The sequence below is a fragment of the Oncorhynchus mykiss genome, chromosome 18 (genome assembly GCF_057628025.1).
Source record: "Oncorhynchus mykiss isolate SJ-2025 chromosome 18, ASM5762802v1, whole genome shotgun sequence".
NCBI classification, from domain to species: Eukaryota; Metazoa; Chordata; class Actinopteri; order Salmoniformes; family Salmonidae; genus Oncorhynchus; species Oncorhynchus mykiss.
In genome coordinates, this window is record NC_143039.1 from 73207957 (window position 1) to 73221560 (window position 13604).

At 45.8% G+C, this 13604-nt stretch overlaps 1 protein-coding gene across 1 annotated transcript in view; it reads right to left on the reverse strand.

Annotated features, from left to right (window-relative positions):
* The window catches only part of myo1g (myosin IG), a 98702-nt gene that overhangs the window by 19398 nt on the left and 65700 nt on the right, over positions 1-13604 (reverse strand). Inside the window, exon 21 of the mRNA XM_090209352.1 lies at positions 11517-11674. Within this exon, the coding sequence (XP_090065478.1) occupies positions 11517-11674 (158 nt within the window). The remainder of the gene's footprint in view (positions 1-11516; positions 11675-13604) is intronic.

Genomic DNA, 13604 nt, shown 5'->3' on the forward strand with positions numbered 1-13604 from the left:
CAGTGTTCCACTGTGTTAAAGCAACTAATTCACACCATTGTACCAGAGTGGTAAAACAACTCATTCGTACTAGAGGTCTTCATGGGTCCAAAAAGTTGGACCCATACCGAAATGGACCTGGGGCTTTTCCACCAGGACCCGAGGACAATTAGACCCGATCCGATCGAAGTGAGGGAAGCAGCAGAAAAGTCATTTTTTTAAGCTACTTTATTGACTGGAGCTGATAAAACACGAGGGAAGGGAGATATGTTCCGCTCTACCAGGAGGGGGATGGGCCGTACTGTGAGTGACATGGGTAGCAGGGAGGGAGATATGAGAGACAGCAACCAACCAACCAAGCCGACTCATTACTAGTAGCTGCCATAGCTAGGTTATTCATCATCCAATACGATTATGTAGTACCTCTATTGAGTGTATCAAACCGGGGGAAGCTAGTTAAGCGTGCTAACGTTGGCTAGCTAGGCAAATTGAGGCTGCAGTGCATGCCCCAAAGCCGCCCGCCCCAAGCCCCAAGCCCCAAAGCCGCCCGCACCAAGCCCCAAAGCCGCCCGCCCCAAGCCCCAAAGCAGCCCGCCCCAAGCCCCAAAGCCCATGATTCCGCCTGCAATCTAAATTCACACTTCCTCCTCAGCTGCCTGGCAAACATTGCTGGGGCAACGGCAGCATCTGCGGCCTCTACAGAGAGGGGCAGTGTACGGTGGGTAGGAAGAGGACGCTATCTGGGTGTTAGACTGGGCAGAGGATGGGCCAGGGGGCTTGTTAAGACACGGACGGCCGTTGGCCAGACAGCCCTCCAACCAACAGCCCACTGATGTAGCATTGTGATCGACACCAATATCATCACCAGCACCAGAGACCCACCTCAACCAACTGTCCCTTTAACCTACATACATATACACTAAAATGTAAGCCAGTGCTGCAAAACACCACGTTGTGCGAACACATGGACTCAATTGAATTGGGTTTGGGTAACGGATGGGAAGGGTGCTTGTTTTGGCATGGAGGACCAGACTGGCCAAACCGCAACTTGACGTAGCAATGTCGTCATCACCGCCAACAAAGACCAATCTCAACCAGCTGGCCCCAGCATCTTGAGTCTCCCCAGGGTGCATTCTGGGGTAGAAAAACAATTACTCGTGTAGGTTAGAGCAAAAACACCACATGTTGAGTGCCACCCCACCTCGCATTATCTTTGACCTTGCTGATAATACATTTTATTTGAGGAAAAATGTATTTACTATGACTGTGACATGTGGTTGTCCCACCTAGATGTGTTAAGATGGACGCAGTAACTGTAAGTCTCTCTGGGATAACAACGTTTACTACATGACTAAAATGACAACCTAAAGCATGTCTAATAACAGGGAGACACGCCAACTGAAAAGACCTACAGGTAACTGCCAAACTAACTGTAAGTCTCTCTGGGATAACAGCGTCTACTACATGACTAAAATGTCAACCTAAAGCATGTCTAATAACAGGGAGACACGCCAACTGAAAAGACCTACAGGTAACTGCCAAACTAACTGTAAGTCTCTCTGGGATAACAGCGTCTACTACATGACTAAAATGACAACCTAAAGCATGTCTAATAACAGGGAGACAGGCCAACTGAAAAGACCTACAGGTAACTGCCAAACTAACTATAAGTCTCTCTGGGATAACAGCGTCTACTACATGACTAAAATGACAACCTAAAGCATGTCTAATAACAGGGAGACAGGCCAACTACAGGTAACTGCCAAACTAACTGTAAGTCTCTCTGGGATAACAGCGTCTACTACATGACTAAAATGTCAACCTAAAGCATGTCTAATAACAGGGAGACAGGCCAACTGAAAAGACCTACAGGTAACTGCCAAACTAACTGTAAGTCTCTCTGGGATAACAGTGTCTACTACATGACTAAATAACACATGTATTTGTTATATAGTCTAATATGTATTATCAATCCTTTTCTTGGATCCGATTAATGGAGTCTTGGATGCCATAGAACATCACACACACACACACACACACACACACACACACACACACACACACACACACACACACACACACACACACACACACACACACACACACACACACACACACACACACACACACACACACACACACACACACACCTCAGAGATAAGAGCAGCTTGCCTCACTACTCAAGTCAATCAGAGAGAGGGAATATAGAGTGTTGCACTGCAACAGTCAGATTGAAGATGATATTAGGCTACCAGGAATGAACTGGGAGATGGTAGCTTCCTAGAAGCTGCTGCTGCGGTCAGAAAGTCTGCTGTCCGACTAGGCTACCAGGAATGAACTGGGAGATGGTAGCTTCCTAGGAGCTGCTGCTGCGGTCAGAAAGTCTGCTGTCCGACTAGGCTACCAGGAATGAACTGGGAGATGGCAGCTTCCTAGGAGCTGCTGCTGAGGTCAGAATGTCTGTCTGAAATGCAGCTGAACTGTTGGATGTGAACATGTGAAAACATCCTCATGGAAAGATGGCAGAGCTGGTTCGCTCACTCTCTCCCCCCTGCTTATTTTAAATATATATATCTTTAGTTGAAACTATTCCACCAAAGGTATACAAGTTCCATTGATAAATCTCTGTCCATTGACTAAATTTAACTTTGGAATCTCCTTTCAGAATTGGCACATTCACTTTTAGATTTTAGAAATGACTGACTGAAATTAGGACTTCACTTTTCTCCTCCTGTTAATTCATGTAGGAGAGGAGGAGTGTGTGAGAAGATTTCCACAGTTCTCATACTTGATATGTGATTTTAAGGATGAACTCTGCATGTAGATAAGGCATAGGATGAGAGAGAGACAGAGAGACAGAGAGAGAGAGAGAGAGAGAGAGAGAGAGCGAGAGAGAGAGAGAGAGAGAGAAACAGAGAACTGCCCCCATTTCCGTGGCAGGGAGGGCCATGGCTCGCCTCTCTCAACAAGGACAGGAGTTAATCAAGGACAGCCACTGAGGGAGGAGGAGGAGGAAGAACAGGCTATTTCAGGATAGGATGATGCCTTTCACAACCTAAAACGGAAAGAGCGGAGAGACAAGAGAGAGAGAGAGACGGAGAGAGAGACAAGAGAGAGAGAGAGAGAGAGAGAGACAAGAGAGTCAAGAGAGAGACAAGAGAGAGAGAGAGAGCGTCAAGAGAGAGACGAGAGAGAGAGAGAGAGAGAGAGAGAGAGAGAGACAAGAGAGAGACAAGAGAGAGAGAGGGAGAGAGATAGAGAGAGAGAGCGAGACAGAGAGACAGAGAGACAGAGACAAGAGAGAGACAGAGAGAGAGAGAAGAGAGAGAGAGAGAGAGAGACAAGAGAGAGAGAGACAGAGAAACAGAGAGAGGGGGAGAGAGAGAGAGAGAGACAAGAGACAGAGAGAGAGAGAGAGAGAGACAAGAGAGAGAGACAAGAGAGAGAGACAGAGAGAGAGAGACAGAGAGAGAGAGACAGAGAGAGAGAGAGACGAGAGAGAGAGAGAGAGACAAGAGAGAGAGAGAGAGAGAGTCAAGAGAGAGACAAGAGAGAGAGAGAGAGAGAGAGAGCGAGAGAGACAAGAGAGAGACAAGAGAGAGAGAGGGAGAGAGAGAGAGATAGAGATAAGAGAGAGATAGAGATAAGAGAGAGACAGAGAGAGAGAGACAGAGAGAGAGAGAAAGAGAGAGAGAGCGAGACAGAGAGACAGAGAGAGAGAGAGAGAGAGAGAGAGACAGACAGACAGACAGACAGACAGACAGACAGACAGACAGACAGACAGACAGACAGACAGACAGACAGACAGAGAGAGAGAGAGAGAGAGAGAGAGAGACAGACAGACAGACAGACAGACAGACAGACAGAGAGAGAGACAAGAGAGAGACAAGAGAGAGAGAGGGAGAGAGAGAGAGATAGAGACAAGAGAGAGACAGAGAGAGAGAGACAGAGAGAGAGAGAAAGAGAGAGAGAGCGAGACAGAGAGACAGACAGAGAGAGAGAGAGAGAGAGAGATAGAGACAAGAGAGAGACAGAAAGAGAGACAGAGAGAGAGAGAGAGAAAGAGAGAGAGAGCGAGACAGAGACAGAGAGAGAGAGAGAGAGAGAGAGAGAGAGAGAGAGAGAGAGAGACAAGAGAGAGAGAGACAGAGAAACAGAGAGAGGGGGAGAGAGAGAGAGAGAGAGAGACAGAGAGAGAGAGAGACAGAGAGAGAGAGAGACAGACAGAGAGAGACAAGAGAGAGAGACAAGAGAGAGAGAGAGAGAGAGAGAGAGAGACAGAGAGAGAGAGAGACAGAGAGAGAGAGAGACAGACAGAGAGAGACAAGAGAGAGACAAGAGAGAGAGACAAGGAGGCCGGCCTGGTTTAGAGCTTATCTGTCGGAAAGATATCAGTTTGTCTCTGTGAATGGTTTGTCCTCTGACAAATCAACTGTAAATGTCGGTGTTCCTCAAGGTTCCGTTTTAGGACCACTATTGTTTTAACTATATATTTTACCTCTTGGGGACGTCATTCAAAAACGTAATGTTAACTTTCACTGCTATGCGGATGACACACAGCTGTACATTTCAATGAAACATGGTGAAGCCCTAAAATTGCCCTCGCTAGAAGCATGTGTTTCAGACATAAGGAAGTGGATGGCTGCAAACTTTCTACTTTTAAACTCGGACAAAACAGAGATGCTTGTTCTAGGTCCCAAGAAACAAAGATTATGTTGAATCTGACAATTAATCTTAATGGTTGTACAGTCGTCTCAAATAAAACTGTGAAGGACCTCGGCGTTACTCTGGACCCTGATCTCTCTTTTGAAGAACATATCAAGACTGTTTCAAGGACAGCTTTTTTTCCATCTAAGTAACATTGCAAAAATCAGAAACTTTCTGTCCAAAAATGATGCAGAAAAATGAATCCATGCTTTTGTTACAATGCTCTACTTTCCGGCTACCCGGATAAAGCACTAAATAAACTTCAGTTAGTGCTAAATACGGCTGCTAGAATCCTGACTAGAACCAAAAAATGTGATCATATTACTCCAGTGCTAGCCTCCCTACACTGGCTTCCTGTCAAGGCAAGGGCTGATTTCAAGGTTTTACTGCTAACCTACAAAGCCTTACATGGGCTTGCTCCTACCTATCTCTCTGATTTGGTCCTGCCGTACATACCTACACTTACGCTACGGTCACAAGACGCAGGCCTCCTAATTGTCCCTAGAATTTCTAATCAAACAGCTGGACTTTCTCCTATAGCACTCCATGTTTATGGAACGGTCTGCCTACCCGTGTCAGAGACGCAAACTCAGTCTCAACCTTTAAGTCTTTACTGAAGACTCAACTCTTCAGTGAGTCATATGATTGAGTGTAGTCTGGCCCAGGAGTGTGAAGGTGAACGGAAAGGCTCTGGAGCAACGAACCACCCTTGCTGTCTCTGCCTGGCCGTTCCCCTCTTTCCGCTGGGATTTTCTGCCTCTGACCCTATTACAGGGGCTGAGTCACTGGCTTACTGGTGCTCTTTCATACCGTCCCTGGGAGGGGTGCGTCACTTGAGTGGCTTGAGTCACTGATGTGATCTTCCTGTCTGGGTTGGCCGTGGCGGAGATCTTTGTGGGCTATACTCGGCCTTGTCTCAGGATGGTAAGTAAGTTGGTGGTTGAAGATATCCCTCTAGTGGTGTGGGGGCTGTGCTTTGGCAAAGTGGGTGGGGTTATATCCTGCCTGTTTGGCCTTGTCCGGGGGTATCATTGGATGGGGCCACAGTGTCTCCTGACCCCTCCTGTCTCAGCCTCCAGTATTTATGCTGCAGTAGTTTATATGTCGAGGGGCTTGGGTCAGTTTGTTATATCTGGAGTACTTCTCCTGTCCTATCCGGTGTCCTGTGTGAATTTAAGTATGCTCTCTCTAATTCTCTCTTTCTTTCTCTTTCTCTCTCTCGGAGGACCTGAGCCTAGGACCATGCCTCAGGACTACCTGACATAATGACTCCTTGCTGTCCCCAGTCCACCTGGCTGTGCTGCTGCTCCAGTTTCAACTGTTCTGCCTGTGATTATTATTATTTGACCATGCTGGTCATTTATGAACATTTGAACATCTTGGCCATGTTCTGTTATAATCTCCACCCGGCACAGCCAGAAGAGGACTGGCCACACCCCACATAGCCTGGTTCCTCTCTAGGTTTTTTCCTAGGTTCCTGCCTTTCTAGGGAGTTTTTCCTAGCCACCGTGCTTCTACACCTGCATTGCTTGCTGTTTGGGGTTTTAGGCTGGGTGTCTGTACAGCTATATAAATCAATTTGATTTGAGAGAGAGAGAGACTTTACTTTTGTATATTATCTACTTCACTTGTTTTGGCAATGTTAACATAGGTTTCCCAAGCTAATAAAGCCCATTGAATTGATTTGAGAGAGAGAGATGGAGGAGGAGGAGGAGGAGAGAGGGAAGAAGAGGAATGTAAGAAGACAGTGAACCAGACAGCCTGTCTTCATTGGAGTCACATAGAGAATTCACCTGTTTTTCCACTAATACTGATGACATTGACCCAGATTGAAACAGCTCTACTCTCTCACTGAGACACACACACACACACACACACACACACACACACTACATACACACACTACATAATAAGCATCAATGTTTGTCTTGGGGGCAGAGAGAAGCAGACTGGTAACACGATTGCTCCAATGACTCACTCTCAGACCAAACCTTTCTCCACAGCCACGTGAGAAGAGGCCTGACTGGGGGATGACTCTAGTGGTCTTGGGACTGACTTCTTGGCAGAAGGGATTGATGAAAAGAGAGCGAGAGGGAGTGGAAAAATAACTTGTTTATACTGTCATCTGCTGCTCTGCTCCTCCTCCTCGCACACATTTGTATCCCTATCCCAAGATGGCATAGCAGTTCAGACGTATTTTTGTCCTCGTCCTGTCGTGTCCCGTATATATATATATTTACAACTTTTTTTTCACATACATTTTTAATTTTCCAAAAACTCATCTTCAGAACACTCTCCTGCAATCCGCTTCACCAATTTATATTTATATAAAAAAGTATTATTTACCTCAGATCTGTAATCCTCCGAGAGGCTAGCCAGAAATTAGCCAGAAGCTAGCCGGGAGCTAGCCAGAAGCTGGTCCAGAAGCTACTCTGAAGCTGGTTCAGAAGCTAGTTCAGAAGCTAGTTAGCTTATTTACTGGCTAATCGTTAGCACTCAGTTAACCACGGTTTGTGGTCATCGGCTGTCCTTTGGCTCGAGAATCTATTGCCAGTTTTGTATGGCGCGGTGCAGCGCAGCGCGGCTCGGAACGGAACATACCGGACCAATTTTTCTCTCCATGTCCCTGGATTTTGGCCGCTGGCTCTGGACATCCATACCTGGATATCACAGCTAGCTAGCTGCTATCCTTGTGACTATCGGCTTTCGTCGATTCCGGAGCTAACATCAATTGTTCCGGAGCTAGCCAGCTGAAGAGTTCCATCAATCACTCCTGGGCTGCAGTCACCTATCCGGACCCGTTTTGCTGCCTACGCGGAGCCCCACCGGGCCTTCACAGCTGGACTGCCGACGTTGTCTACCCGAGGGAATTGTCCGGCTGGCTCCTCCGGCGCAACATTGCCTGGGCGCCCATCTGCGGCCTGCTAGCCGTTGGCTATCTTATCGGCTGCTATCTGAATAGACAATCGGACAATTTTTATTTTATTTGTATTTATTTATTTATTTTTCTTCTTGGGCCTCTATAACTATATCTATTGTTTTTATTTTTGTTGTTGTTGTGTGATTTGGATTAATCCCCTCTACCACACGGAAACCCACTAATCTACTGACGGAACGCAAGAGTTGGCTAATAACAGACCTCCATCCTATGCTAGCTTGCTCCTATGCTAGCTTGCTACCGATTTAGCTGTCTAAATCGCCGTGACCCCCAACCCAACCTCTCCACTCACTGGACCCTTTTGATCACTCGACTGAGCATGCCTCTCCTTAATGTCAATATGCCTTGTCCATTGCTGTTCTGGTTAGTGTTTATTGGCTTATTTCACTGTAGAGCCTCTAGTCCTGCTCATTATACCTTATCCAACCTATTAGTTCCACCACCCACACATGCAATGACATCTCCTGGTTTCAATGATGTTTCTAGAGACAATATCTCTTTCTTCATCACTCAATACCTAGGTTTACCTCCACTGTATTCACATCCTACCTTACCTTTGTCTGTACATTATACCTTGATGCTATTTTATCGCCCCCAGAAACCTCCTTTTACTCTCTGTTCCAGACGTTCTAAATGACCAATTCTTATTGCTTTTAGCCGCACCCTTATTCTACTCCTACTCTGTTCCTCTGGCGATGTAGAGGTGAATCCAGGCCCTGCAGTGCCTAGCTCCACTCCTATTCCCCAGGCGCTCTCTTTTGATGACTTCTGTAACCGTAATAGCCTTGGTTTCATGCATGTTAACATTAGAAGCCTCCTCCCTAAGTTTGTTCTATTCACTGCTTTAGCACAACCCGGATGTTCTAGCTGTGTCTGAATCCTGGCTTAGGAAGACCACCAAAAATTCAGACATTTTAATTCCAAACTACAACATTTTCAGACAAGATATAACTGCCAAAGGGGGCGGTGTTGCAATCTACTGCAAAGATAGCCTGCAGAGTTCTGTCCTACTATCCAGGTCTGTACCCCTACTATCCAGGTCTGTACCCAAGATACCAGTATACTATCCAGGTCTGTACCCAAGATACCAGTATATTAATGAGGTGGCAGGCTACTGCACAGACAAGACTGATCCTGTATCCCACACAGACATCAATGTGTGATGTTAAAAACATATGACTGATAATCATGGGCTAATGGGACATGAGGAATTTGTAACTACAGTACATGAGGTGATATTTGGACAGTGTAAATGACGATTCAGAGGTTAGCACTAAAAACGAACATTTCACATTACAATGAGAAGAAGTAGGAGTAAGGTCTCTGGTGTTTTTAACCTCTATGGGATCGGTGCCCCCCCCCCCACGGGACAGTTGAGCTAACGTACACTAATGTGATTAGCATGACATTTTAAGTAACAAGAACATTTACCAGGACATAGACATATCTGATATGGGCAGAAAGCTTAAATTCTTGTTAATCTAACTGCACTGTCCAATTTACACTAGTTGTTACAGTGAAAGAATATCATGCTATTGTTTGAGGAGAGTGCACTATTATGAACTTGAATATGTATTAATAAACCAATTAGGCACATTTGGGCAGTCTTGATACAACATTTTGAACAGAAATGCAATGGTTCATTGGATCAGTCTCAAACTTTGCATGTACACTGCCATCTAGTGGCCAAAATCTAAATTGCGCCTAGATTCCTAAGTCATATATTGGCCTTTCTCTTGCATTTCAAAGATGAAACAAAAAAAAAAAGATATATACTTATTTTTTTCTTCTGTTATCTTTTACCAGATGTAATGTGTTATATTCTCATGCATTAATATCCACATTTTCACAAACGTCAAAGTGTTTCCTTTCAAATGGTATCAATTATATGCATATCCTTGCTTCAGGTCCTGAGCTACAGGCAGTACGATTTGGACATGTAATTTTAGACGAATATTGGAAAAAAAAGGGGCCAATCCTTTAAATCAGTATGGCCCTGACTGGATTTGAAGATTAAGATTTAGGAATCCAATCAATTTGGGATGGGTGCTGTTAGAGACTGCTGGAAGACCATAGGCTTAGTGGAGAGACTGCTGGCCGGGCCTCAAAAACTGCCTGTTGGGGTGCAGGGTGATGTTGCCCCTCGACGCTGATCGGAGGCCCCTAGACGCTGATCTGAGGTCAGTTTTGGTCAGTTTTGGTTCAAATGGTTCAGGTCAGGATTGGGAGAGGGAAAGCTGATCCTAAACACAACCTGAACACTGGAGGGCCATGAAAATCAGTCTGACAATAACAAATGATTATACATTTAAATATGGCAGTTATTAATGCCACGAATCTGATTCAAAACTATGACAGAGACAAATGCCATTATGAATCAGACATCAGATTCAGACTTATCAATATAAACTTTAGAATTAAGGTCTGAGAAAAAATAAATAAATATATATATATATATATATATATACATATAAACACACACATTTTTAACCCTTTTTTCTCCCAATTTCCTGATATCCAATTGGTAGTTACAGTCTCGTTCCATCAATGCAACTCTCCTACGGACTCAGGAGAAGCGAAGGTCAAAAGCCGTGCGTCCTCCGAGACACGACCCTGCCAAGACGCTTCTTTACACACTGCTCACTTAACCTGGATGCCAGCCGCACCAATGGGTCGGAGGAAACACTGTACACCTGGCGACCGAGGTCAGCTTGCAGGCGCCCGGCCTGCCAGAAGGAGTCGCTAGAGCACGATGGGACAAGACAATCCCGGCAGGCCAAACCCTCCTTTAACCCTGACTACGCTGGGCCAATTGTGTGCCACCTCATGTATCTCCCAGTCACAGCCGGCTGTGATACAGCCTAGGATCAAACCCGGGTCTGTAGTGACACCTCAAGCACTGCAATTTATTTTATTACTATTTTACCTTTATTTAACTGGACAAGTCAGTTAAGAACAAATTCTTATTTACAATGATGGCCTAGGAACAGTGGGTTAACTGCCTTGTTCGGGGGCAGAACGACAGATTTTTACCTTGTCAGCTCTGGGATTCGATCTAGCATCCTTTCGGTTACTGGCCCAACACTCTAACCACTAGGCTACTTGCTGCAATGCAGTGCCTTAGACTCAGGAGGTCCCTGAGAGAAGTTTTTAATTAAGTTTGACATTGATACCCCATTTACGCTATCCTGCTGACCCCAACCAAACCGTGCTGACTGTGGTATTTTCTTTACACATTGTCCTGATCAGCTTTTCAGGTTTCAGCAACTATGGTGAATTCCTAACCAGGCCAGCTCAGTACAACTTGTCTTGAAACAGTTGGCTAGTGTGAAAAGCCCTGGAAGAGCTGTAGTCTAAACCAATCACAGTCTCAACACAATCCCAGTCTCAATCCTTGTTCAGGCTGGTTTGATCATGCTAACACAATCCCAGTCTCAATCCTTGTTCAGGCTGGTTTGACCATGCTAACACAATCCCAGTCTCAAGCCTTGTTCAAGCTGGTTTGATGATGCTAACACAATCCCAGTCTCAATCCTTGTTCAAGCTGGTTTGACCATGCTAACACAATCCCAGTCTCAGTCCTTGTTCAAGCTGGTTTGATCATGTTAACACAATCCCAGCCTCAATCCTTGTTCAGGCTGGTTTGACCATGCTAACACAATCCCAGTCTCAATCCTTGTTCAGGCTGGTTTGACCATGCTAACACAATCCCAGTCTCAGGCCTTGTTCAAGCTGGTTTGACCATGCTAACACAATCCCAGTCTCAAACCTTGTTCAGGGAGGTTTGATCATGCTAACACATGTCGTCACTGACTACAGTGAATGCTTAACCAGGCCAGCCCAGTGCAGCTTGGTCTACCGAACCCGACACCCCCTGACCGTGGCCACTGACCGTGTGAAGTGGTCGATGAGCGTTCCCACCAGCTCCCCGATGCGGTCCTGGTCGGGGCACAGCTCCCCTCTCTGGATGTAGAGAAGAACATCATCCTGGGAGGACGTGTGTAGCGCCACCATCTGGTCAACGCCTGCAGTGACACTCAGGCCTGTTATCTGGGTGAGTAGAAAGAGGTAAGCTACACTCACACACACACACACAGGTTCACACTCAGACACATACATGCACACAGAGCAGTGATGTAGTGGTAACACTTCCTGGTACAGTCACAGGTATATAACTCCCTCCCAGGCAACATTTCTGTTTCCACTCTTCATGGCAGTAGGTAGCCTAGCGGTTAGCGAATTGGGTACAGTCACAGGACATAGAAGACTGGGTTGAGCAGGAGCTCCCCTCCCCTAGGGGTGGGAGAGCCAAGCGATCAGAGGTGGCAGAACAGAGTGCTTGGGTTGGGGTGTAGGATTTGAGCATAGCCTGAAGGTAGGGAGGGGCAGTTCCTCTTGAGCTTAGACTGGAAGCCAGTGGAGCTTACGGAGCGGCGGGGTGCCATGGGAGAACTTAGGAAGGTCGAACACCAGGAGGGCTGCGGCATTCTGGATAAGTTGCAGGGTTTTATATCGGTCTAGTACTTTACGCTCTCTATCCATGCTGCACGTGTGTGTGTGTGTGTGTGTGTGTGTGTGTGTGTGTGTGTGTGTGTTAGGGGAGATTAGGTCATGATGAGTGAACCAGTCAGATTTAAACAGAGAGAGAGACAGACAGAGACAGAGAGAGAGAAAGTGTACACACGTGTGAGAGAAAGAGACAGTCGGGTTGGTGCTAAACCTCTTACAGCTGGCTGGATGAATACAAGCAAACATAACACAGGTTAATCCTACAACCAAACAGCCTAGACGTTACTGTGCTGCCTATGACCCTGTAGTGTCAGGCCTGTCAAGGCTGGAACAATGGGACTAGGACATCCTGTCCTATCTCTCCTGGCCTGCACTACATAAGACAGGGCTGACCCTGAGCTACATGACCTAGTCCCTGTCATACCTTAACACACAGCGTGGCATCAAGGTGTGCACCCTATTCCCTTATGGTTCTCCATAGGGCTCTGGTCAAAAGTAGTGCGGTTTATAGGGAATCGGCTGCCATTTGGGACACAGCCACAGACATGGCACAGAATAGTGCAGAGCTAAATAGTCTCGTCCCGGTCATAAGATAACACACAGTACAATATCATAGTCTAAGTACAGAACAGTGATGGATGAGGTGGTATTATACTGTAGTTGAACGTCATGCTTAACAGTGATGAGGTGGTATTATTCTGTAGTTGGGCGTCATGCTTAACAGTGATGAGATGGTACTATACTGTAGTTGGGCGTCATGATTAACAGTGATGAGGTGGTACTATACTGTAGTTGGACGTCATGATTAACAGTGATGAGGTGGTACTATACTGTAGTTGGGCGTCATGGTTAACAGTGATGAGGTGGTACTATACTGTAGTTGGACGTCATGATTAACAGTGATGAGGTGGTACTATACTGTAGTTGGACGTCATGCTTAACAGTGATGAGGTGGTACCATACTGTAGTTGGGCGTCATGGTTAACAGTGATGAGGTGGTACTATACTGTAGTTGGGCGTCATGGTTAACAGTGATGAGGTGGTACTATACTGTAGTTGGGCGTCATGGTTAACAGTGATGAGGTGGTACTATACTGTAGTTGGGCGTCATGGTTAACAGTGATGAGGTGGTACTATACTGTAGTTGGACGTCATGATTAACAGTGATGAGGTGGTACTATACTGTAGTTGGTCGTCAGAGTAGTAGAGATTGAATCCTACAGCCTCTTTCAATGCTAGGCCATGATGAGTTACTGTACAGTACCATGACAACTATTGGTTATATTTACTTCACCATTATTTTAGCAGTACACTGTAACTACACTGTAACTACACTGTAATGTTGTGAATCACACAGCAGTTGTGAGCTACTCTCACTTTAAACCAAAATGTGTGTTCAGCTATCCTGTCATTCAGTGATTTATAGTACATAACCTTACTTTTCAGCCATACTATAGTAAAACAAAGTGAT